At 40.2% G+C, this 27,653-nt stretch overlaps 1 protein-coding gene and 1 non-coding gene across 2 annotated transcripts in view; one reads left to right on the top strand and one right to left on the bottom strand.

Annotated features, from left to right (window-relative positions):
- Positions 1-212: 212 nt before the first annotated feature.
- Positions 213-27,653, top strand: part of LOC132891954 (protein NLRC5-like) — an 888,139-nt gene continuing 860,698 nt past the window's right edge. Inside the window, exon 1 of the mRNA XM_060930219.1 lies at positions 213-314. Within this exon, the coding sequence (XP_060786202.1) occupies positions 253-314 (62 nt within the window). The 5' untranslated portion in view covers positions 213-252. The remainder of the gene's footprint in view (positions 315-27,653) is intronic.
- On the bottom strand, positions 20,943-21,014 carry trnap-ugg (transfer RNA proline (anticodon UGG)). Its single transcript has one exon. It is a non-coding gene; the product is annotated as a tRNA-Pro (tRNA).

Raw genomic sequence — 27,653 nt, 5'->3', positions numbered from 1 at the left:
TTTTAATTGCACAGCGCAAGAAAACTGGGTCTGTGGCTCGCGGCCATGTTGTGACGTCAGCGGAAGGCTGTCTACTCAGTGGAAATGGCGCATGAAAACGCCGGTGAACTCTCTAGCTCTTCCTCTTCTGGGAGTCTAGAATTGTGTTGTGAGTGGGATAGATCGGAAGAATCAAGTGATGAACACGGGTGCATCCAACCATACAGGTTTGAACCTGTTACTGTGCAATCTGAGAGCGACTCCGACCCCGAGATGGACAGCGGACAGGCAGACAGCCCAGCATTGAACACCACAAGGTTGGATAACAAGGATTGGTAGGTCAACCCGTATTTGTTCAAAATGTTACGGAATCAATATTTTAATATTGTGTATTGTTGTCTTGCATGTGTAAACACTGCTTATATCATGTAAGCCGTATGCTACACTGAATACATAGTTCCTAATGGAGCATGCAAACGGCTAACATAATAAGCTTACGACTATGCCTGATCTGTGATACATTTAGGATAATATTGGCAGGCACGTCTTCTAGTTTATGGCTTCTTAGTTTTATCCTTGAATGAAGCAAAATATTTGATAACCTACATCAGCGTAAGCAAATGACAATCTGTAGCCTACTTGTCTGGCTAAGTTAGCTTTCCCTTGGTGTTTGCTTTGAGAAACAAGCTTTCACAAGCAAATACATGACTGATATCACGCCGACTTTATGATTACATTTATGATTATCATGAATGTGTACTCTATGATGTGTACTCTATGAGCGCTCTGGAGCGAGTCACTTCCAAGATGGCTGCGCAGACCTCATGGTTACTATTTTTAGCATCATGTCGGAGCACTCTATAGCTCTACGTACCTTTATCTTATGTCGTTTCTCAACACATGTTCTGACAGGAGGACTGTCTTTGGAGGAGTCGCCTTGTCCCAGGTGACTGCTGGATCCGGCATAGCTACTAGTAGACCCCCTCCGGAATACTGTAGGCACTGCTGATGGTAGCAACACACGTTTGTGCTGAACTGAACACCCAAGAGATTCCTTTAAGCTGGGAAGGGTGTCAAAACAATCCAAATCGAAGTGTTCAGAGCACAGGACGGATGTTGGTGAGGGCTCCCACTTGTCACGAGTGTGCCTGACTTGCTTCACCCACTTCGCATGCAGCTCAGGATCTCTGGGAAACTTGAATAAACTTACCCCATCCTTGTGGGTTTTGGAGCAAAAGCCAGCAACACAACGCGAAGGCATAATAACTATATATATAATAATAATGTATAATAATGTCTAATAAAAATACTAATAATGATAAACTGAACACCTGCCGCATCAACAACAAACTGGTAAGTTAGGAGGAAGGTTCTTTCGCTGACGTCATATAGCTCCTCCTCCTCCTTCGTCTCCTGGGTGCTGCAGCCCCGTCAAATTTGCCCAAATAGCCGCGTTTTTTATCATAACTTGTAAAATAGGCGCCTTCGTGAATTAATATATGGATCATCGGGAATTACTTTTTATGTTATAAAACATCGCCAAAGATTTCAAAAACGTGTCATCAGCACTTTAAGTCTCAAGTATGACTCCCTCTAATTACTCTGTCTCACCTATTGCTCCTAGTGAATTTTAGGAGAAACATATGAGAACCATTTTAGACAAAATAGAAACTAAAATGAGGCTGAGATGAGAATCTCAAATTTGTCTCCTGAGCTATAGAAGAGCAAGCTTTGAGCAGTAAAATTTTCCAGCACTTGGGGAGCAGTTGGGGGTTAGGTGCCTTGCTCAGGGGCACAGCCTGGGGAGCAGTTGGGGGTTAGGTGCCTTGCTCAGGGGCACAGCCTGGGGAGCAGTTGGGGGTTAGGTGCCTTGCTCAAGGGCACTTCAATACACTCTTCAAAACACTCTCTGCCCAAGAACCCTCCAGATCTGCTACTTTATGTAATAAAAAGCTGTTAACAAAAGGCTTGACTAAACAAATATATTTTCAGCCAAGACTTAAACACTGAGACTGTGTCTGAGACCCGAACATGACTTGGAAGGCTGTTCCATAATTGGGGGGATTTGTAAAAGAAGGCTGTCCCTCTGCTGTAGGTGGGGTTTTCATTAGACCGTATCAGCGAATCATCAGATTAACGTTTTTAAAACGATTAGTGTGCACACAGCAACGCCAATACACGATTCGCGTGCACACAGCAACGCCAATACATGGATACGCTTGGCTCCGCAGGCATCCTGCGCTCCAAATCACTCCGCCCTGAACAGCAAGTGCCCTCTGGAGGGTGCACACTCCGGCCCTGCGCAGCTCACAGAGCGCGCGAGTGGAGCGCACGAGCTGTGATTCGGGACTGAGCCGCTGTGTGTGTGATCTCAGTGCATGTCGGGCATGCGCGTCACTTACCACTTGCAAGTGGAAGGATGGCAAGCCTAAAGACAATCATAACTACACAGTGGGCAGTATTTGCATCAGTATTTGCAGTATTTTCATACTTTTATACTCTTTAATGAAAGGTGATACAAGGCGGAAGTCCACGCCGTTTTTCAGCAGTCGCGTCACATGACCAACGCCAGCGAATCAGGAAGGTGGATGTCACAGTGACGTTGTCCAATGACGACGCCAGCTAGAGCTCAGCACAGCGTATCCGCGTATTCTCAATGTTTACACAGCACTGGACCAGACACGATCTGGATTGAATACGTGGACCCTGGCGAATTCCCGTTTCCCGGCGTTTCCAGGCATTTTAATGTAAACGGACAGTGCATCCGCGAAGAAAACGAGACAGATACGGTTTAATGTAAACTTGGCCGTAGCCTTCACTATTTGAGGTACCAACAGATAGCCTGCAGCTTTTGATCTAAGTCACTGTGGCGAGTCATAAAGGGCCAGAAATTCATTCAGGTACTGTGGCGTGAGATAAAGCACATTTAGTGCTTTATAGTTCAATAGTAGTAGTTTATAATCAGTCTGAAATTTGATTGGGAGCCAATGCAGTGTGGATAAGATAGGGGTGATGTGGTCATATCTTCTAGTTCTAGTAAAGACTCTCACTGGAGCTTGTTTATGCACCCGTTAGAACATTCAGACAGTAAGGCATCACAATAATCCAACCTGGAGTTAACAAAAGCATGAACTAGGTTTAATGCATCATGAAGTGGCATTATATTTCTTACCTGAGCAATATTTCTGAGATGAAAAAAGGCTATAGTGATATTATCGGGAAACCTATCCTGAGCACATTTAAGCAAACACATATTGAAAGGAGGAAATTAATGTTTTTACATAATTACAATCATTTTAATGTATAAACTACACTCGGGTGGCACAGAGGTGCAGTGTCACTGTCGCCTCACAGCAAGCAGGTTCCTGGTTTGAACATACCAGTCAATCAGGGGCCTTTCTGTGTGGAGTTTGCATGTTCTCCTTGTGCCTGCGTGGGTTTCCTCTGCATGCTCCAGTTTCCTCCCACAGTCCAAAGGATGAGGTCAACTGGCTTCTCTATATTGCTCATATGTGTGAATGTGAGTGTGAATGGCTGTCTGTCTCTCTGTGTTAAGCCTGCGATAGACTGGTGACTTGTCCAGGGTGTACCTGGCTTCTCCATCATAGTCAGCTAGGATTGGCTCCAGCTCACGGACGACCCACAATGGAAATGCAGAATAGAAAATGGATGGAGGGAGAGAAAAATATCCTCTAATAATTACAGAATTGAATATTTGAATTGTGTGTTTTACTGGTGCCTCAACATTAGGGTCCTCGGCCCCACAGAGAATATATTAGAGAGAAAAAAAGCCCAAAGCCTCTTTTTTATTTGATCTTGCATAACAAATATTTTCTGAGGTCTTTCACTGCTGGTCTTTCAAAGATGTCAACAAGCCATTAGGCTTTGGAAGGGAGTGGTACGTGTGTGTGTGTGTGTGATATTTTTGTATTAAATGAACTGATATTCACTTTGAATGCTAATTTGTTTTGTGTCTTACTTTCTCCATGTGTCATATGTGCAGCAGCAGGCAGCTTAATGTTAGAGCTGCTAAGTGGAAGAGAATACTTAAGCTTTATTTCACAGTTTAGACATCCGTGGACAGTTATGTTGTTTTATCAGAATGGTGTCTCTGAACTTAACTGAGTTACAGTACTAAGCGTAGCCGGAGCAGGGGTTCAGATAATATATATGCAGTATGTATGATAGAAGACCAGGTATACTCTGTCACAGAGGTTTTATTATGAAAAGTCGTGTTCTTCATCAAAGAACTGAACATCTCTGGAGGATGTGAGCAAGGTTGTGTGGTTCTCAGTACTTTGCCCACAATAAGATAACTGACTGCTCCATCTAGTGTTCACCAAGGAGAAAAACCTTTATACATTCATAAATGTTTACTACACATACTGTACAGTGCAGACATTATGGAAAGACAAAATAGTTATGAGCTGTCAAAGATTATTTTAATTTAGCAAATTAATATCTGCGCAAAAAAATACAGTACAAGTCAAAAATTTGGATAAGCCTTCTAATTCAATGTTTTTTCTTTGTTTTAATAAATTAAAGCACACTTTGTCTTCAAGTAATGATGGACTGTCATTTCTCTTTACTTAGTTGAGGGATTCCTGACATGATATGGATTATTACCAGTGTTGAATTGAGCTAGTTACTGTATTTTTATCATTTACTATTTACTGTTTGATCTCAAACACATTAAGACGGCAAGAAATTCCATTAATTAACATTTGATGAGGCAACACCTGTTAACTGAAAAGCATTCCAGGTGACTGCCTTATGAAGCTGGTTAAGATAATGCCAATAGTATGTAAAGCATCATCAAGGTAAATGGTGGCTACTTTGAAGAATCAAAAATATGAAACATATATTTGTTTTTTTAACACTATTTTATTTACCACATAATTCCGTATACGTGCCATGTGTTATTTCATAGATTTTATGTCTTCAGTATTGTTCTACAATGTAGAAAAAAGTCAAAATGCAGAAAAACCTATGAATGAGTCGGTGTGTCCAAACTTTTGACTGGTACTGTATATAAAACTCTATCAGGAAAGTTTTTGAATACAATTGTAGACATCAACAATTAAAATGAAATATTCACATGATATAATTTCTGATCTATCTGGGGATTAAAAATGCAAAATTCTCTTTCCATAAATTTACTTAGCTTGATCACTTATGCTTTTAAAAATGATTTTTAGTCTTTGCTTCATGCTTCATACTGAAGACTGTGTGAAACAAACAATGCATTAATAAATAGGCCTGTTCTATTCATTTGATGAAAATACAACTAACTGGTTTGTAGTGTTTATACTAGCTGATACGCAAATAACAAGATGTGGAGTGCAGGCCAGTCATTGGTTTCCTCTGTAAAGCTTTAATATTTAAAACAAACAAATCAAAGTACATGCCATATAAATTAATGTGACAAAACTTTAAATCACACATACTGCAGTGGTAAATTACACTGATTAACTCCATCCCAACAAAAGTGCCAAAGTGTGTGAGGTTTATCCATCCAGTGGCAGTTTTTGCTTGTATGGTGCCCTGAGCCAAACAGTAGAGCAGGAATCATAATCCAGAAATGAGCGAGGGTCAGTCAATCAGCAAACAATGCAACAGAGAGCAAGCAAAAGACAAGGTTGAGGATAAATGTAAACACGGGTCGTACACTGGAAATCAGGCGGAAAACAAACAGCTCGGTAAAGTTAGACATGGGGGTACTAGACAATACTTTGTGAAGTGGGGAAGTGAGAGCTGAGTATATGTAGGAGAGAGGAGGGTGTACCCCGTCTCTCACCCATAGTCAGCTGGGATAGGCTCCAGCTTGCCTGCGACCCTGTACAGGATAAGTGGCTGCAGATGATGGATGGATTAATGGATGATAACAGTGACCCAGTGGGCAGCATTGCTGCATCACAGCTTCAGGGTTCTCAGTTGGATGCTGAGGTCAGGTTGCTGTCAATTTGTGTGCAGTTTTACATGTTTACTCCGTATCTGTGTGGGTTTAAAAACAAAACAAAACCTTGCAGTTGGAAGTTTGCTTGGAGAAATTGCCTGAAGGTGTGAATGAGTGTGTGAAAGGGTTTGTGCATGGTGCTGTATGAAAGTCTGACAGTCCATCCAGGGTGAATTCCCACCTCACAGCTGGGAGCCCCAGTACAGGCTTTGTGTTCACGACAACACTGACTAGCATACAGTGGTAACCAAAAAAATTAATAAAACTGTTTACTAATAATGGAATATGTGCCAATAATATAACTCTTCATACATTTTGAAAAGGCGGCAAGGTGGTGTAGTGGTTAGCGCTGTTGCCTTACAGCAAGAAGGTCCGGGTTCGTGGCCGGCGAGGGCCTTTCTGTGCGGAGTTTGCATGTTGTCCGCGTGGGTTTCCTCCAGGTGCTCCGGTTTCCCCCACAGTCCAAAGACATGCAGGTTAGGTTAACTGGTGACTCTAAATTGACCGTAGGTGTGAATGGTTGTCTGTGTCTATGTGATGACCTGGTGACTTGTCCAGGGTGTACCCTGCCTTTCGCCTGTAGTCAGCTAGGATAGGCTCCAGCTTGCCTGCGACCCTGTAGAAGGATAAAGTGGCTAGAGATGAGAAATTTTGAAAGAGAGAGATTCCCACAAAAGTGCATGTCAATTTCTTAAAATCATCAGCAGAACAACCAACAATACAACAAAACTGTGTGAAAGTTTTTGTACAGTGCAGTTGGATTTCCTGTCACTGTGGGCTGCAGAGCACAGTAGTATAGTGCAGAGTCTGATACAGCAGCAGAGGAGATGAGCAGATCCACTTGTTTCTTCTTTTCATCAACTTTAGCAGACATTCTTGGGGGACGGTTGGAACTTAGAGTTCCACTTTGGTAAATATAAAGAAGGAACTCAGGTTTAGATTTTGGATATTGTCTGTACCAATGCAAGTAGTTGTTTGTACCACTTGAGTCATAGTTGCAGGACAGAGTAACATCACTGCCTTCATCTCTCACTGTCTGAGTGAAAAGTGGCTTTATTGACTCTGCCATGGAGTCACCTGTCATAGAGAAGAGAACATAATGTGTTTAACCTTTACACCATCAAACCAGAACTACATGTCAGACCCACATTCTGATTTTTCTAACCACCACACAGACTAATTAATCACTCATTCTACAATTAATATTTCTGAAATAACAAAAAAAAAAAAATAGAATAAATGGATAACTCACCTAGTGAAAGCCACAGAGCCATGAATATAACAGTGAACATGAACGGTCTCAGCTGAATGAAACTATTATTTGTGTCTCCAATATTGTTCACATCATGCAGGTTGATGAAGCTCCGCCCCACAGCATCACATGACAGTGTCACCTACAGAATGTAACAGGCTGATTTTGGGGGTGTGCCTTTCAATTTAAATATGTAAATATGTGCACTGTGATTGGCTAACAGAATCCATATGTGTGTGAATGGCAGAGTTGGATGTTAGCCAATCAGAGTGAAGCTATTTACATATTTTGAGAGTTCAAGCTGCAGCTGCATAATCAGCCTGGAGTGTTTACATTCCATGATAAAACAGCATGAGGCAAAAGAACCAAGGTGCTTTTTCAATAAAAACAATATCACAAACTTTACAAAAGCATCTCAGAGAATAATATAAATTAATTGAAAAGAGTATGGCATGTCCCTTTGAACACTCTCAATCAATGTACAATAATAATAATAATAATAATCAGCATGGTCTTGGAACATATGAGACGCTGGTTTTGAACTTCCCATGTGAAGAATAAACATGTCAGGGTCTGTCCATTCTTCATCAAAAGCTCTGCTTTTTTTTTGTCCATGTTTCTCTTTTTAGAGCACCATGTGAAATTACTTTCCTCTGTTTCTCTGACTCTCTTGTCTTTCCCCTGTGTGTGTGTGTGTGTGTTTCACTGACTCGAGTCCTTGACTTGAGGACTACACAGATTTCATTGGCCAAAGAAACACACAGCATAATTATTTTTATATCCTTATCATAAATTGCTGTGAATAAGTCATGATAAATAATTTAGTATCACAAGTTATTATTACTATTATGATAATGTGATTGATTTATTGACTCTGTAATCACAAAGCCTGTCATTTCACTGAGGTGAGGTGAGGTGCAATTTCAATTTTCTTCATTAATTAAGAGAGACAAGTCATTTTGTTGATGATGAGTTGACAATTATATTTTTCAGCTCAATCAAATAATCAGATTTGATGCTGAAGCTCCAAAGATTGGAACACAACTGCAATAAGATCTCACATTTGGACAAACTCTTTTTTTGTACAGTACTATAAATACTATGTATGTATGATTGAAGAGAGTCTATATTATAGTGAAAAGTAGTATTCATAATCAAAGAAGTTGAACTCTTTGGGGATGTGATCAGGGCCCTCGTGCTTGGCCCACAGTAAGATAACTGACGGTGCCCAGGGGCGTGTTTAGCCTATTTTTGGGGGTGCTCAAGCACCCCCAAAAACGAGCTCAGCACCCCCTAGCTCAGCACCCTCAAAAACATTGCTTTTGGACGTAATTTTCAGAAATAAGTGCCCTTGCGCACTGCGCAATGAATGTGTGCGCGGGCGTGTGTGTGTTCTTGAATTCACCTGTTAGGTGATAGTTCTATGAGCAGTAAAATCCCTCTCCTCCTTGCGTCCCCTCTGATTGGGTTGCCTGTCCGCGCGAGTGCTTGCTACGACATGGTGTTTTTTTTTAACTGGATTCCACGCCGATGAGGAACTCGAAGTAGCACCTGAGTATTACTGGCATAGCGAGATGTGAAGGTACAGACTGGAGTTACAATTGTTAAACACAACACAATAATATGCATAATGCAATATTGATGTTCCCTGGTCTATGAACAGAATGATAAAAACGACATTTATCATCCATATCGAGATACTTTGTGGTTGTAAATGTGTAGATATCATAGTTTATTGGGTCAGCTTCTGTTAAAACATTGCATAAGTCTAGTCTTGTCTAGTCTTCTTGTCTAGTTAAGTCTAGTCTAAATACGGAATAAACATGGAAACACTGTCGTTCAAGCCAGGTGCCTCTGTCAGCTCTGGGGGCTAAACACCCCCAAAGATCAGATGCTAGAATCGCCCCTGGACGGTGCCATCTTGTGGAGAAAGGTGAAAGACTTTAACACACCAAGGTTGTTTTGTTTTCTTAAAATGAACCTTGTCCCAGTTTACCCTGAAAACAAAAGTGTTGCTGGGAAAAATAAGTCTTTTTTTTTTTAATTCACAAATCATTACAGCAAATAACCGAAGTTGAAAAAACTCATGAGCTTGTACAGATCCTCAGCTCCATCACTCAGGTTCAGTATTGGGCTCAACCACAAACCCTGTGGACCTTTCTGTAAAGCCTTCTGTCTGCTGTAACTGAGTAAGCTAGAAAGTCTTCTTGTGTCTACAAAACCAGGAAATCTTTATGATTTTGACAGTGAAAATTGGTCCATGCAGACAGCAGAAGTTGTATTTGAAAGCTTTGACATTTGTATGAAAGTCTATCAAAATCAAATTTCTATATTTTGTTTTATTTTTTAATAATATATTTGCATCTTTACACAGACAACTACTTTACACTTAAAGTGTGTAATTCAAAATGTGCCATTAATCCAATCATCCAAAAAAATGTGGAAACCACCATGAGATAAAAGTGATGCATTTGAGATCAGTTATTGACTGACCTGAGAGTTATATTCACTATAGATTATCCCTGAAGCCTTTAGCAACCTGAGACCTTTAACTGTGAAATGTTACCATCTAATAAGATAATCTGCTTTGGAAATCCTGAGTAATGTGTATTCGTTTTTCCACTAAAAGGATATAATTCATAAATATTGAAAATGTGTCTAATCTAGTAGCCTGCTGAATGCGTGTACTGTACATGCACTGAATATGGCAATAATTCAACTGGGTATTTATATGCACAGCAATACCATGATTAGAATTAAAAAAACAAACAAAGTCGATCGGTGAAGTAGAGCAGCGGCTGCAATTATCAACACCTTAATGATCTTTTGGCCGTTGCAAAAGTAGAAAAGACTTTCAATGCGTAAACTGTGCATGAATAGTTACTCAAACTTCCACTGGAAAAAAAAAGAGTTGATTCCCGATTACTTAGCGTATCAGATCACGTGACACCGTTCCACAAGTATTGAGACCTTTGTCCACAGTTATCGACGCCATTCCACAATTATCAACACCCAGATGATTATTTATTTTAAAAAATAATCAGTATGTGGTATTAAGTTAACAAAACATAGTTTTTATTTAAAATTCGTTTTACATATACTTATATTTCGTACCAAATATCTTTTATATAAATATATCGTTGTCTGTGCTTATGCAAATGAGGAAGTAATTCTAATGTTTGTAAACAAATGAACTGATAATGTTTAACCTGTCAGAAAATATTTTTGTTCCACTTTCTACCCACTTTCTTAGTATTTTCATAGATCACATTTTATTCATCATTCGTCATTGTTTGTATTAATTTCTAGTTTTGTAGTTTACCAATAAATGGCAACAGGCAATTGACATTGTAACTGGATGAAACTCCAGGTCAGAGGTCGCATGTCATTCCTTGAACCAAAATATAAAATGTTGACTGATATTGTAATATGTGGTAGATATTTACAACAAACTGCAAAACAAATATATATATATATATATATATATATTCTGAATGGAATAGAAAAATCAGAATATTTCACGCATGTCATTTTTTTATATACTAGGAATTTTATTCTGGTCTAATTCTATTTATTGCAATAGGATTCCAAATACTCTATAAACATTCCATTCTGTTATGAATCAGAAAAAATATATATATTATAAATCACAGCACTTTTTAAATTTTTTAAAAGTACTTCATCTACTTCAACAATGTTACACAAAGATCGATCCATAACAGTTGTAAATGTCACTTAATTCCACAGGGTGTCGATAATGGTGGACACCAGGGAAAGTGATCACTATTATCGACTCATCACGTGACTTCTCAAACACATGTTTAGATACAAAATGCCAACTGTCAAATGAAAGAGTAAGAATAAAATAGGTTTAGACAGGATATTATTAAATATCGGTGAATTTGATAAGTAAAACATGTCCATGATCTTTCCACCATACTTACCTGTGATGATAACATCCTCAACTTGCTGATTGTGCTGAAAAAAATTCCATCTCAGGTAACGAGCTGTGTCATCAGATGACAGGATCAAAGGGTGAGGCGGGTCTTCCGGTTGATTAATTAACCAATAAAAACTGTTGTAACTGAAACTCACCTTTGTAAAATTGTTTTTTATTGGTAAATCTGAAAATGTGTCGATAATTATGGACTGTCTATAATTGTAGTCATAATAATAACACAAAAAAGTTGGGAAAGGGAAAACAAAAGACTGGGAAAGTTGTGTAATGTTTACAAAATAATAACAATAATTAAAAAACTAATAAGGTTAATTGGCAACAGGTCAGTAACATGATTGGGTTTTAAAAGAGCATCCCAGAGAGGCTGAGTCTCTCAGAAGTAAAGATGGGGAGGGGTTCACCGCTCTGTGGAAGACTGCGTGGGCAAATAGTGCAACAATTTAAGAATAACTTTCCTCAAAGTTAAATTGCAAAGAATTTGGGATCACATCCTCTACGGTACATAATATCATTAAAAGATTCAGAGAACCCGAAGAAATCTTTGTCCGCAAGGAATGAATGTGCACACATCGTATGGTTAAAGCCATCAAAAATCAGGCCAATGCATTACCATATTCTCTTAAGTTTGGGGCTGCACTCTGCTATAAATGAATGAAAGTCGATGGGAATGGGGTAAACTGGGCAACAAAGTCATCTACAATGAATTGAATTAAAACAGTATGCAGCAGTAACACCTGACACACTCCCTCTTTATTTTTATTTTCTGTTATTCAGCTGCATCTGTTACCACAAATGTTGTTTGTATCTGTGGTTAACTGATAAAAAGTTGGTAAAGGAAGTATCTTTGATACATTCCATTTAACTTCATATGTATTGTTTTTAGGTTTTTGTACAGCCTCTCATTGACTCTGTATTACTGTGCTCCTGTCAGTGCGCAGTGATAGAGTGCAGAATCTGAGATCTGTAGATCTTTAATAGTAAGTTCAGTTGAGTCTGAGGATGTTTCTGAATTGAATCGAGCGCCAGAAGGGTTGTAGCTATAAGAACTCCATGACTTTGCGCCTTTAACCAGTAAAAACTGTGGTGCACTGTTAGGATATTGTTTGTACCAGTAAAGATAAATGTAATCGCTGCTTGACTGATATGAACATTTCAGAGTAACAGTGCCTGTTTCTTTCCCCACAATGTTGGTCTCTTTGTCCATCGGCCCAATGTTATCTGCAAAACTGCCTGTTTGCAAAGAAGAATAGAAAGAAATAGATCTGTGAAATATTTCTGTAAACAAAATACTGACTTACAAAATTAAGAAATTAATAGATTAACACACACATGAGTATTAGTTAATACAGTGAATGAGCTGATGAAGGTTAATTACCTGTTGCTACAGTGAGAATCAGTGGGATGTATCTCACTGTGTACAGTAAGTTGTATAGTTGAGCCATTTCTGAACACAGCTCTGTGAGGATTCTGTATAATAGTGCTGTATGTGCTGAAGCTGAGGTTGAAACAAGGTTTACACATGAGGGAACATGTGTCTCTAGAAGGCCACACCCAGGAAGTGCAGCTGTTGTAGCAGAACGTTACACAGATCATCACTTCACAGCATCAGTGACAGTGAACTGCATCACCAGTACAACACAGAACAAGTCCTGCTGCTGATCAACCCAAAGCATGCTTTTTTTCCATCGCAATTGTAGTTCATGATGATTTTATCCATAAAATTGATGGATGATCATGATTTGACTCTTAACCAGCATTATTTTAAAAAACAGCACACATCCAGAACTGAATATCTTCACCTACACACATCCCTTTATCTTTACAAAGTGCACAGTGGATCTGGAACCTTTTCCTGAACACACTGAGCGAGTCGCAGGAATAATCTTCATTTTATTTCAGAGTTTTTGGAGCTTCACAAAAGAAGACTTTTTTTGTCACAACTTGAGGCACAAGCACCTCTGCCAGTTTCTCTGAAATTAATTTTTCCGAACAGGACTTAAACAAGGTGTGGAAAAAGGTTTACACACAGTGGGTTAGTAAAATGTATATATTTTTTAAACAAGTCAAAATATTCTTGGCAGTTCATCAGTAGATATCGCCGATGGGGAATAAACACCAATAAACAAGATTTCAGCAGATAATTATTGTACAACAATCCTAAAATACCCTAATGATACCCTGAATATGCTGCTGGTGTGAAATTATTTTTCTTGTACATTGCACGTACATCAAGTTATTTATTAAATAAATATATGCAAAACATTATGACTATATTTCAATGTGTTATGGAATTATGTATGGATATTGTAATATCACATTGATATCACCACATTTTAATCAAATTTAATTCCATTAGCCAAGTGATTATCTCATTTAGTGTCAAATTTCTGCACCTGTAACATTGTGTGTGTTTATATATGGGAGACCATTGCCAACTTGGCATTGTGAATAACAGTTGAAATAATCATGACTCCGTGAATCCACTCTGAAGCTTCACTTCTCTGACCCGCAGGTCTAGTTTTGCCTGTTTAAGGCCCATCCGCTCCTGATGGTGCCACTCATACAGGTCTCGGAGTAACTGGAGCCGCTCCTTCTCAATGCTGATCAGCTCCCGGGTGCACTGATGCTCTCGGCCAGCTGTAATCTGGCTGCCTGCAATCTGGGAAGCGGCACTGCGGTCTGGGGAAGTGATGGGATCGATACTGTACTTCCTTCATATGCCAAACACCACTCAGCTGCATGCCAGTGTATAAGGGACATTAAGCTCTTGATTGGGTAACAGTGAAATGAGCAGGCAAAGGAAAAACATTTTACTGAACTATTTAACTTGTTATTTGTTCATAAATTTGTGTGAATGTTTGCTCATTTAATAAAAAGTATAAAAATAAAAATACAAGTTATTGTCCAAAAATTTAAAAAAGTTTCAGTTATTCATTCCCACATTATATATGTAATGCTTAATAACAATACAATATATTAACATATTTTGACACTTTATATCTCATTGTTTTTTTTTTATTAAAAACAAATACCACGTGACCTCATGGACTGGATTTATCAACTACTATAATGCCTTTAGCAACTACAGTACAAATACCTTTAGCAGTTACTAATGCCTATTGCAAGGATGCGCATTGCAAAGACGCTCTGGACAAAGTTGCGCTTAAGATTCCTTCTTACGAGTGAGTTCAGGAAAACCACATACAGAGACAATGTTCGTTGCTTAAGAACATCTTTAAACTTGCTCTTTAGCTCTAAAGTGCAACGTTATCAGGAAACCCACCCCAGATCATTAGATAAGTCTGTGTTATTGTTTTTAGCAACATAATTGTAGTCTTTGTTCTCTTGTACCATAGCCACAAAGTGCACAGAATTAACAAATTAATGCATAATTAACATCCAAACATGAAGAGGAAAGGAGAATCTTTACCAGTTTCTTCTCTCAGTTAGTGTTGCTGTTGCTCTGCCCCTCCTCTCTCTCTCTCAGCTCTCTTTTTCTTGCATCCACCAACAAAAAAGAATGAAGACATTTCTGCAGAATCAATTAATAAATAAAATGTGATTTTTTTTTAAATCAGAAAAAATTATCCTTGGGGCATCATCAGTATATCTGGAGCATGCAAGTCTCACCTGTGTGTGAGAAACACTGCGAGGCTTTCAGTGGATCATTATTGTGCTACAACTTCGAGAATAATTTTACAGGCTATATGGTGGCCATGAATATATTTTGCACATAATTATTGTTAATGAAGTAAATAATTAAAAAAAAAAACAAGTAAAGTTTTAACTAATAATTAGTATTTTTAAGAAGTTAGTGGTGAGGATTAGTATTTAGGTCTAAGTCCAAATTAAACATTAACAGTTTATAATCAGGAAAAAAAATGATGGTTGATCATCTGAAAGCGAATTGACATCCAGGCAGTTAGAATGTGCATGTGAACATGTAAAGAGCTCCATCGTGTGAGAAAAGCACGGCTCTGCTCCAGTCATGTGTAGTGCTTTTTGTACAGTGTAGTTGGGTTTCCTGTCACTGTGGGCCCCAGAGCGCAGTAGTACAGTGCAGAGTCTGTCACTGCAGCAGAGGAGATGAGCAGATCCACTTTCTTACTCGTTTTATCAAGTTTTATGGAAAATTGTGGACGAGGCGGTTGAGCCTTGGTGACACTTTCAGTGACTTCATCAATCAGCATCAGAAACTCTGGTCTTGATCCAGGTTTTTGTCAATACCAGTGGAGACGCCAAACTGATCCAGTATATGTGTAGGACAGTGTGATGTTGCTGTATTCAGTTACAGACATGGTGGTTTGGTCTGGTTTAATGCTGTTGTCAGCAGCCTCTGCTATAAAGATGTTAAAATAATCATGACCATTTATTTTAATAATAGTTTCAAGCAGAAACTGTGTTTTCTTTTAATAAAAAGAATCATGCATAATGTATATGACTTACCAATATCAGCAACAGTGAAGAAAAGCAACAAGAGGGGTGACATTGTTATCCTGAGTGTTTAGTTCAGACCTCGAGCTTTAGAAATAACATGGAGCTCACAAGTAGCTCCACCCACTCCACATTTATTCATATTCATAACAGCTTCAGCACATACTACAAACTTATTTTCCATGAATAATAAAATATCATCCTAAGAAGCCATGGATTTACATATTTCCTTGACTCAATTTTCCTCTTATATTAAGTTACATTTATTTTCTTTCAATCTGAAGGTTTTTATTTCATTCTCAGGACATAACTGATTCTTCTTGGAACCATTTTCTTGAGATCTTGACATAATGAAACTTTTCATTATGAGATTGCACCATAATTTGAGATCATATCATTCTGTGTAATATTCAGCACAAAGGAATTAATGGTTTAAATCAAAAGAGTTGACTGTCTACATACCACATTCAGAGCCGGCCCGTGGCATAGGCAATATAGGCAAATGCTAAGGGCTCTGCGTCCATCCAAGGGCGCAGAAACGGGGGGAGAAAAATTATGACTTCCACTATTCTGAAAACGAGTCAGCATTATAATGTCTTAGCCTAATTTAACTGTACAGCAAAGCATGTAGTCAGGGTGCGATTTGTCAAAAAAAGCAGGGTAGGGTGGGGTGGGGTGGGGTGGGGTGGGGTGGTGGTTGTTAATCATGAAACAATAAGCGCTCAAGTGCGCATCCGCGGCTATTCTCTGTTTTGGCCATGTAATAGCCTAAGTGTTGTTGGCTAAAGAGTGTTTTTGCATAACGTAGATAACTGACATAAATCTGTTGCTTGTTTTGAATATGGCTGCACTTGGAGCAGTCTGTCGGTGTCGTTGAGCAGTCTGGGCTGAAGTAAAGGTCTTTTAGTTTCGCAGCGAGATATTCCAGTGGTGCCTGGCACGTTTTTTTTTTTTTAATAAAACAAAGTTGCTTTGTTGATCTGTGTTCTCATTAAAATGACAGTTTAGCAGCTCATTCAAGCAACCATGTTGCGAAGAGCTTCCTGGAGGAAAATATAATAAACGCGTTGAAAACAAGAAACAATCTCAGTGCATCAAGACTGCAGGGAAACGAAACAAGCACTCAGATGTGTTCTCTTTACCAGCGCCGGCAACTGCCTAGAGCGCAAAGTGTGCCCAGGGGCGCCAAGGGTGACCAAAACCCCACCAAAAAGGAGGGATGGAGTTATTGAATGGAGATGTTACCAAGTGCATCAGTGGTGTACAGTGTTTTCAACCACTGTGCTGCCGAACTCTAGTACCGCGGAACACTAGTGTGCCGTGAGAGATCACCAAGTGGACCGTGGAAAATTATAGAATGACTGTATATTGTAAATATTGGCAACAGCGTTTTAGTTTCAGTCAACATTTTCTATTGGTGATGTGCCTTGAGATTTTTTCATTGAGAAAAGTGCGCCCTGGCTCATGAAAGGTTGAAAACCTTTTTTACAACACCTCTGATGCAGCTGGGGATGTAGAAATACGCGCGCCTTACCTCTGCTGTTACACTACCTGTGACAGTAGCTTCTGCTGAAAGAAGCTTTTCAAAATTAAAACTGCTGAAGACATACTTAAGGTCAACAATGAGTCAAGAACGTCTGAATGGGCTTGCTCTGATGAGCATCAACCAAGAGATCTCAAGAGAAATATCATTTGATGATATTATCAAGGAATTTGCCATTAGGAAGACCAGACGAGTCCCATTGTAATGTTACTTCAATAACAAAGTACCCATAATAGCACTTTTGTTTGAAAATACAGCCCATTGATGTCCTAACAGGGTGCTTAAGTTTGCACAATTTAGAATTGTAGAATTTTTTATTCATTTAATTTGTTAATTCTTCAGAGATGACTTAACTTTTAATAGCAAAAAAGAAACTAAAAATAATTTCTTGTTTATTGTCCATGCACTACACTTTGAACAGGGTGCGGAAGAGTTTTTTCCCATTATATGGAGATATGTATTGAATTTGTGTGGTCATTTTACTTTGTGACACTTTATGTGAATAATGATAACAATAATAACAATAATGAAAAAGATAAAAATGACTTCTTGTTTAATGTCCATGCACCGTACATTGTTTAATAGTAATAGAATAGAGTGATTAGATTAAAGTGTTATTTAGATGTTATTAGAGGGTTTTTTTTTTTCTGGGGGGGGGGGGGGGGGGGGGGGGGGTGCCAAAACTCAGTCTCGCCTAGGGCAGCCAAAGACCTAGAGCCGGCCCTGACCACATTCATCATATTTTACATAAATAATAAATAAGGGACTATGTTACATTTCTGGATGTATTTCTCTCTCTCTCTCTCTCGATACCAGATAATTGGATTTGCTGTGAATGTTTGGAAACTGTGGGTATAACTGACATTTATTTTGGGATGTTACTCCTGGATTTAATAGACATTTCTCTTCATGAAATGTAAATAGCTTTTGTTCTGTGTTGTATTAGAGTGTTCCTCCCCATTTGCCAAGACACAGGAGAGCAATTTTTAAAAGCCAAAAACCTTTTTGGGAGCAAGGTGCCTCGCTCAAGGCCATCCCATATTAACTTAACCACGTCTTTGAACTATGGGGGAAATCGGAGCACACCCACCGGGAGAACATGCAAACTCCACGCGAAAAGGCCCCTGCTGGCTGCGAACCCAGAACCTTCTTACTGTAAGGCAACTGTGCTAACCACTTACACCATCATGCTGCCCGAAATTCAGCCTACTCAGGTAACTTTCCTTTTTTGCCATGACCCGGCTTCGGACCAGGGTCGCTGCAGCCACAACGCAGAGTACTAACCACTATACAATCACAGCAAACTACTCAGAGGTAGTCATGTACAGACAGTCGTTGACTTACGACCTATGCGACTTACGACCGATCGACTTTACGACCATCTGGTTAAGACTGGCAAGTGTTTCCCAGCTGAGCTAGCTGAGCGTACTACAGTTTCTGCCCCAGCTCCCGGCAGCACCTCTCGCTGCGTACAACAGTTTCTGCCCCAGCTCCAGGCACATGTGCAGTCTCTCTCGCACTCCCTCGCGCACTCTGTCATACAGTTTCTGCCCCAGCTCAAGGCACATGCGCAGTCTCTCTCGCGCTCCCTCGCGCACTCCGTCATACAGTTTCTGCCCCAGCTCCAGGCACATGTGCAGTCTCTCTTGTGCTCCCTCATGCACTCCGTCATACAGTTTCTGCCCCAGCTCCAGGCACACGTGCAGTCTCTCTCGCGCTCCCTCGCGCACTCCGTCATACAGTTTCTGCCCCAGCTCCAGGCACATGTGCAGTCTCTCTTGTGCTCCCTCGCGCACGCCGTCATACAGTTTCTGCCCCAGCTGCAGGCACACGTGCAGTCTCTCTCACGCTCCCTCACGCACTCCGTCATACAGTTTCTGCCCCAGCTCCAGGCACACGCGCAGTCTCTCTCGCGCTCCCTCACGCACTCCGTCATACAGTTTCTGCCCCAGCTCCAGGCACACGTGCAGTCTCTCTTGTGCTCCCTCGTGCACTCCATCATACAGTTTCTGCCCCAGCTCCAGGCACACGCGCAGTCTCTCTCGCGCTCCCTCACGCACTCTGTCATACAGTTTCTGCCCCAGCTCCAGGCACACGCGCAGTCTCTCTCACGCTCCCTCGCGCACTCCGTCATACAGTTTCTGTTCCAGCTCCAGGCACATGTGCAGTCTCTCTCACGCTCCCTTGTGCACTCTGTCATGCAGTTTCCTCCCCAGCTCCTGGTTTATGAAACAAGCAAAAGCTCCCGCCAGCCCGAGCACTGCAACAGCTGATGATGACATTGATGACCCACAGCCAAGCACCAGTGATGCCAGCGGTCACTAAATTTTGTATTTTGCTATGTTTTACATTTGTATTTTGGTATGTTTCAAACTAAAATGTTTTCTATTTTTCACACCTATATTTCATATTTTTTGTTTTGCACATATTAAACTAATTGTACTGTACACAGTGTAGTATGCAGTGTTTAACTTAAACCAAATAATGAGCCAAGGTAAGGAAATAAGAAAATGTTGATAAAATAAGACTTTAAGATGATTACAATATCATTATACATCACAATATACTTACGTTCATTTAACATAGGCCGACTTATGACCAGATCGGTTTACGACCGGTCAGTCGTAACCAAACGCAGTCGTAAGTCGACTACTACCAGTACTGAGTGTATATACCAGTATATGATTGGATTAAGCATTGTCCTGGTTTATCGAGGAAATCAGAAAATGGTGACAGCTGTCGAAAGCCCCATAAAGCTGCCCGACATGATTGAAGCAGTGGGCAGAGCTGTCGGCACTCAGACTGTGGCTATTCAGAACTTGAACCACAACATGGATAACATTATGGAGAAGCTTTTGGCTTTGCAAAGGAAAATGGATTGATTCGGAGACCAGAATGGACAAACAGAGTAGTCATGTAAAAGAATGCGTCTACTCGCCCCAAGACAAAACAATCCCAATCTTATCTGCTTTCAGCCCCCTCAGACAGCACTGGCCTCGGTCAAGGCTGTTGCTGAAACAACAACTCCCCCTGAAGATCACTGCAGTGAGACGCTCTTGCATTCCTTCCCCCACTTCCCACGGTCGCCGCTTTTTACCCCCAGTGTGACAAGCGGGTGCACGACCAGCGCCATCATGGCTGCAGGAACGGACGGCTGCTTGCTTGCACTGGGTTATCTCCACCCCTCCCCCATTCCCCCATTCCCCCCTCCCCTGATCGCCCCCCCATCCCCCTCCCCCCTCAAGTCCCGAGTTTTCATGTTGTAAAGTATTTATTTTGTGCTTATGTGCTGAGGTGTTTTTTAATGTTCCCACACTGTACTCCCCACAGGAGCATAGTGTGGGGGTTGCTTTTTCTCCACCCCCTCCTCATGTTACTCTGTATTTTTTCTTTCCATCCCTGTCTTCCTGTCCTGTCTACTCCCCCTCTGTCAATTGTATGTATGTGTATATGTACGGACGGGGTGATGGCCAATTTCGCTGGTACTTGTGACTAGTGACAATAAAGGGTTCATTCATTCATTCATTCATTCATTCATGTAGTCCTAGTACTTCAGTTTCATCAGAGTTAAGCAGAAGGAAATTAATAAGCATCCAGTGTCTAATGTCCTTTACACATTCCTCGATTCAGGTGCAAAAAAAACCCCCTTTCAAACCAATTTTTCATTTATCTGCCAACTTTATAGTGTATTTGAGCACATCACACACAGCAAGCCAGAGATTTTCTGATGTAACTTTATTTAGGTGAGCACTTTAAGAATGATGCAGCCAAGTGAAATCCCTGATACCCCAGTCCAGATCCACCATTTAAGGTAAAATCTGGGCTTGTCTGGGAGTTGAACCCAGGACCTCTCACACCCAAAGCGAGAATCATACCCCTAGAGCAACAAGCCAACCTATTAAGCCAACCTATTCATCCAACAAAAAAAAAAAAAAAAAAAAAAAAACAAACCCATCCACTTCTTTCTCAATGTGAGTTTCAAATGAAAGACTGGGGTCAGTAATCACTCTGAGGTCTTTTACTGCTACATGTGAAGAAACAGAAAGGCCATCCAGAGTTACTGTGTAATCAGAAAACTTACTTCTCGCTGCATGTGGCCCTAGTACAAGTACATTGGTTTCGTCAGAGTTAAGCAGAAGGAAATTAATAAGCATCCAGTGTCTAATGTCCTTTACATATTCCTCAATTCAGGTGCAAAAAAAAAAATTCAAAACAATTTTTCATTTATCCACCAACTTTACAGTGTATTTGAGCACATCAACCACAGCAAGCCAGGGATTTTCTGATGTAACTTTCATTAGGCTAGCACTTTAAGAATGATGCAGTCAAGTGAAATCCCTGATACCCCAGTCCAGATCGACCATTTAAGGTAAAGCCTGGACTCGTCCGGGAGTTAAACCCAGGACCTCTCGCACCCTAAGTAAGAATCATACCCCTAGACCAACGAGCCAAAATATTTAAAAAAAATAAATTAGGAAAAAAAATCCATCCACTTCTTTCTCCGTGGCAAAAGGTTCAATGTCATCCTCATACAAAAAGCCAACGATTGAGGACAAATTTGAAGAGCTTTCGTGTCTTTTTCAAAGGACTCAGTATCAAGAACACATGCCACTGCAGAGAATAGGATAGAGTCCGTGTGGAAACAAAAGAACGGACTGGTGGAAATGATGTCACGTGTGCAGCGCTGCCGACCTGTAAATCGCTGCGATCTAATAATAGCGGATGAGCTTTTAGTGATTTTTGGAACAGAATTCAGATGCAAAAAAAAATTTTTCAAACCAATTTTTTTATTTATCCAGCCACTTTACAGTGTATTTGAGCACATCACACACATTACATTTCCTGATGTAGCTTTCATTAGATGAGCACTTTAAGAACAATTCAGCCAAGTGAAATCCCTGATACCCCAGTCCAGATCGACCATTTAAGGTAAAACCCATGCACGTCCAGGAGTTGAACCCAGGACCTCTCATACCCAAAGCAAGAATCATACCCTAGACCAACTAGCCAAACTAATCCTCAAAAAAAAAAAGTCCACTTCTTTCTCCATGGCAAAAGGTTCAATATCATCGTCAAACAAAAAGCCAACGATTGAGGATGAATCTGAAAAGCTTTTGTGTCTTTTTCAAAAGACTCGGTATCAAGAATGCACGCCACTGCAGAGAATAGGATAGAGTCCGTGTGGAAACAAAAGAACGGACTGGCACAAATGATGTCACCCGTGCAGTGCCACTGACCTGTAAATCACTACAATCTAATAATGGCTGACGAGCTTTTAGTGATTTTTGGAACAGAATTCAGATGCAAAAAAACATTTTTCAAACCAATTTGTTTATTTATCTGGCAACTTTAGAAACTGCAGAGTTTGGATGTTGCCTGTGTGGGTTTCCTCTGGGTGCTCTGGTTTCCCCCACAGTTCAAAGACATGCAGTTAGGTTAATATGGGATGGCCTTGAGTGAGGCACCTAACTCCCAACTGCTCCCCGGGTGCTGTTAGCATGGCTGCCCACTGCTCTGGGTATATATGTGTGTGTGTGTGTGTGCACGCTCATTGCTAGAAAATTCGTGTTAGTGGTTAGTGTTAGCGCTGTCGCCTCACAGCAAGAAGGTCCTAGGTTCGAGCCCAGTGGCTGGCGAGGGCCTTTCTGTGTGGAGTTTGCATGCTCTCCCCATGTCTGCATGGGTTTCCTCTGGGTGCTCTGGTTTCCCCCAAAGGCATGCAGGTTAGGCTAACTGGTGGCTCTAAGTTGACTGTGGGTATGAATGGTTGTCTGTGTCTATGTGTCAGCCCTGGGATTACCTGGCGCCTTGTCCAGGGTGTACCCTGCCTCTCACCAGTAGTGTAGCTGGGATAGGCTCCAGCTTGCCTGTGACCCTCTAGGACAGGATAAGCGGCTACAGATAATGGATGGATGGATGGAAGGGACAAGAAAGTTATGAGAATAAAAAAAAATGAAGAAACATATGTACTATAAGAACCAGAAAACAAAAAGAACAGTGAGTGCTTTGGGATGGTGCTTCTGACTTTTGTTTCCAGATCGGAGGAACTGCTCCACGTACCAGACATCACTCAAATCCTTCTATGTGAATCTGCCTCACAAATGTATCTTTTTCAAAATGTATGGAGCAGACACCAAAACATCCTGTCAGCTTAAAATTACCTCTCTTTGTCGGTACAAATCAAACCCATTCATTCTGCAAGTGTCCTGCTGACTTTGGGCTACAATGGATCAAAATTCTGCTTTTTTTATCAGCTACACTTGAACAGCCTTGAAGGACACACCCCTGAGGAGGCATGCTTTGGTTTTAGTTTTGTTGTGGAATAATAATAAAAAAAAATATGTAGGTATCATGCGCCATCTTGTGTCTAAGAACTACAACTCCCAGCCAACTTCCGCGTTGACCTACGTCACGCCTGGGCGGGATCACGTACATCACATTCCTCAGGGATTCACATAAGAGACTTGGAAACTCCATTTTCCTTTGTCTCTAAGTCTGATCCCTAGCGCAACGGACCTAAAAAGAGACACTCACCTTCGGACCGTCCGAAACCACATTTCAGCGCGTTTTCCTCTTCTGGTCTACTCTTGATCACGGTAGACTCTGGAAACACGCGCGCTTTAACTCAAGTGAGTTATAAACCGGTTTGTTTTTTTCAGTCATTCTTTTAGTATGTACTAGACTGCAACCAAATAGGCAGTTTTATTGGTGTTGGGAACGGCTGGACCGTCCTAACCCTGTCTGATCAGAACTTTCTTCTCACGAGCTACGAAGATCTTCAAAGAAAACTTCAGAGCAACCTCTCTCTCTCTCTTCTCCCACCGAAGCGCTTTCAGTCTCCAGCCTGCCATTCCTACAGAACAGACTCTCCTTTCGACAGAAGACGAGACTTCTGCAGTAAGAATAGGCATTGGGCAAAAGTTTAAGTCTTAGGAATTAGTTATTCACTTAATGTGAAGTTATCTGAAGTTAAATGAAGTGTATACACTGAATTTTGGTTCTCTATAATTTGTTTGTTGATTTAAAATTGGTTAATCCATAAGTTTGTGCATGTCTCTCTCTCTCTCTCTTATTCCTTACTAAAATCCTCAATTTCATTCTTATTATACATTTTGACCTTATTAAGATTTCAGTGAGTTTGATAATGTTATGAGTGTGGAATTCCTTTGTTACTTAGAAAACACGTGCTCACTAAATCATGAGTATTCACCTCCCCCAAGATTGCAGATAACATTCCACAAACAAGAGCCAACCCTCTCAAGAGAGACCCAAGGTGTCTCTCTCTCTCTCCCTCTCTTTCATACACACACACACACACACACACATATTCATATACACACACCTCACTGCATATATATTCCAACTGATTATCCATTTTTGATCTTTGTATAATAAATTCATTTATTATCAAAGCTGTGTGTATTCATCTGCTGTTTCGATATTTTGAAGTTGCCCAATCGCAAAGAATTCAAAGGTGTAGACAATTTACGTAATATGGTAAGTGATCAATAATGATATACCATAATTTAGCTGTTTGGTAATTTAGCCAGGATTAATGGTATGATTCACTAAATGATTCACTGATTCGATTCACTGAATGATTCACTTCAAACGATTCAAATGAGACTGATTCTATGGTATGATTCAATTCAAATGAGTCAAATTAAACGATTCAACAGGATTGATTCATTTTAATTATTAACTTTCAAATTTAATGAGACTGATTTCATGTAATTATTAAAGATTGATCACTTATCCAATCCTAAATACACAAAATCATTAATTACACCTACAAATAGCTAAAAATGTGCTACACTTTGTGTAGAGGTACACCCAGCGTATGGACATGTTTTCTTTTATGCACTCCACTCTTACTATGATGAAGCCCCATTGTAAAGACTACATATAGCAGGTCACCCAATCACCTACTACGTAAGCTGCTGTGATGGCCAATGGGGAGTGTGAAGGGGGAGGGACATGCGGCAGACGAGAGCTACAGAAGGAGAAGATGGCGGGTTATCGTGTGCAGATTTATCCTGCCGAAATATATAGCGTGAACATACTAACAAACTTCATGAACACTGTATGTTTACGTTGAAGTTTAAAGCGAGCTGGGTTCAGTTTCTGTGTGCGGAAGAACTGCGGTTGAAGTGGTCGAGTCAGAGGGGCTTCAATCAACTTTCAAGACTGCAAATCGTTGTAAGTGAGAAAGTGTTGGATGTCGTAGAGCGAGGAGAAATTTCCTCTAGTTAATCTTTCCAGTGAGTTTATGCTTAGAGAAATTTAGTCCGTTGTCTTCAACGGGAGGACATCACGACAACACTCAAGGAAAGCCAGTGAACTCCACTTCCGCGGCAGCAGCTTTTCCTGGATCTGGTGCCCATGCCTCCTCCCTCATTCTCCGTTCACTCTCCGCGGCCTGCAGCACTGACGGTGTGGTTTGTGAGTATTTCCCCTGCCACATGAGACTCTCCAGTACTGTCAACCAGCCCCAAAGACTGAACTGATTTCGTCAACAGTTCATGGGCCAACATAGTCTGTTTTGAGTGGAAGGGACTTTCGGTTTAGACAACCCTTTTTGATGTTATGAACTGTACTGTTTTTTTTGGAAGAAAGACTGAAATGCTTTTGGTTTGAGGTTGAACATTGTAGTGTGAGAACTGTGTACTTATTGGTCTGTCTATTATTAAGCTAATGTACAACAAACTATAATTTTGAGGTAAACAGGTGTCGCACAGCATCCTAAGTTAATTTTTATGGTTTAGGTGATTGGAATAAGAATCACTACTTTGGTCAAAGCGCCCTTTTCTTTTGTTAGTCTCACCGGTGAGCAGGAAGGTTTTGTCATTTATTTAATTTCCTGTTTAGGAGTTTGAGAGGGTTTTTGGTGGAAGCACCATTTCGTTAAATATCTGTAAGAGTTTGAGAAGGTATTTAGATGGAAACACCATTTTGTTATTAATATAATAAAAATCTTAGGTAACTTACCTGAACCCAATCACATCATGGGTTTTATATGTTACATTTGCAAGGCAGACGAAGCCAGAAATGCCATGAACTATTTCTGCTATTTGTTTTAGTCATGAGACACTCAAGTCTTGCCCTAGAGGATTTTAAACAATGTTTTGAAACACGCACTGACTGTCAAAAGTTGCAAGTAAAAACATTTTTGTTTTTGGTTAAACAATCTATTGTGTCATTTTACATACCCTAAAATCAAATCCTGTTTGGAATTAGGAATTGTGGGTGAAATTTGGTGTGTAAAAATCCCTGTAGGGTTTAAGCTCTCCAGTGCTTGAGTTTCACTCCCCTGATGTGATGTATGCCAGGGGTTCTCAACCTTTTCCGCTTTTCTGCCCATTAAAAAAGATCCCCAATTATTTTGTCTCATCTATTCTATGAGAATCTAATAATCTATTGTAAAGTGTATTAATGGGATGCAACAAATGAAGTTTGGTGGGGGATATAGAAACAGGTTCTGTCCACCCGTCCGTTTACCTGTCTGGCTGTTCATCTGGCGTTGTTGATGGTATCAAAGGCTCAAAGAGAGAGATTTGAGTGCAACATGTTTTGAAGAAACTGCACCTTCCTCAGCAGCAGTGAGAACTCACAAGCAACAATACATGCACCACTTCTCTCAGGTCCCAAAATCGGAGCCTGGGAGGCTTCAGCTGGCATGCCTTTGCAAAAATAAGTGCTTGAAAAGTTTTTGGAATGGAATGCTTAGAGTGTTTTTGGAATCCTACTGCAATAAATAGAATTAAATCAGAATTAAATTCCTAGCATATATAAAATTACATGCTTGAAATATTCATATTTTTCTATTCCATTCAGATGAAATTTTATTTATTTATCAGTTTGTTGTAAATATCTACCACATATTTCAACATCAGTAGATATTTTATATTTTTAGATGGAAAATATAAAGTTTTTTTTGTGGAATGACATGCGACCTTTGACCTGGATTTTCATGTGGTTACAATGCCAATTGCCTGTTGACATTGATTGAAAAACTACAAAACTAGAAATTAATACAAACAACAATGAATGATTAACCATGTAGCCAGCAGTCCAGGGTTCCTTTATTTTGTTTTCCAACAGGTTGATGATTTAAGGTAAAACCTTAAATCATGTGCTGCTGGAATTTCATTATATCCTTCAAAGGTTTGGCTTTTTCATGTCTGCAGGATCCTGCTCCAAGTTTCAGATGGCTGCATGAGATGTGTGGAGGAAAGCAGGTTCATGTTACTTTCTTTCAGCATTGAGGAGTGTAGTTTGTGCATGTCGAAGCCTCTAAGGGCTTGTTTAGTTTATTTTTTGCCAGGTAGTAATTTGGTGGTGAAAACAATCTTCCAGCTATGTCATGGTGTAATGGTTAGCACTCTGGACTTTGACTCCAGTGATCTGAGTTTAAATCTCAGTGGAACCTTTGAAGCCTTTGCTTAAGGCTTCTGAGCTAAAATGCACAGACTGTCTCAAGCGCAAGCTCCTTTTGGTCAAGCAAGCTGTCACGTCCCAAACCCTTTGTTTC

This window comes from Neoarius graeffei, chromosome 1 (genome assembly GCF_027579695.1).
Source record: "Neoarius graeffei isolate fNeoGra1 chromosome 1, fNeoGra1.pri, whole genome shotgun sequence".
Classification (NCBI taxonomy): Eukaryota; Metazoa; Chordata; class Actinopteri; order Siluriformes; family Ariidae; genus Neoarius; species Neoarius graeffei.
This window is presented reverse-complemented; position numbering and strand designations above follow the sequence as displayed.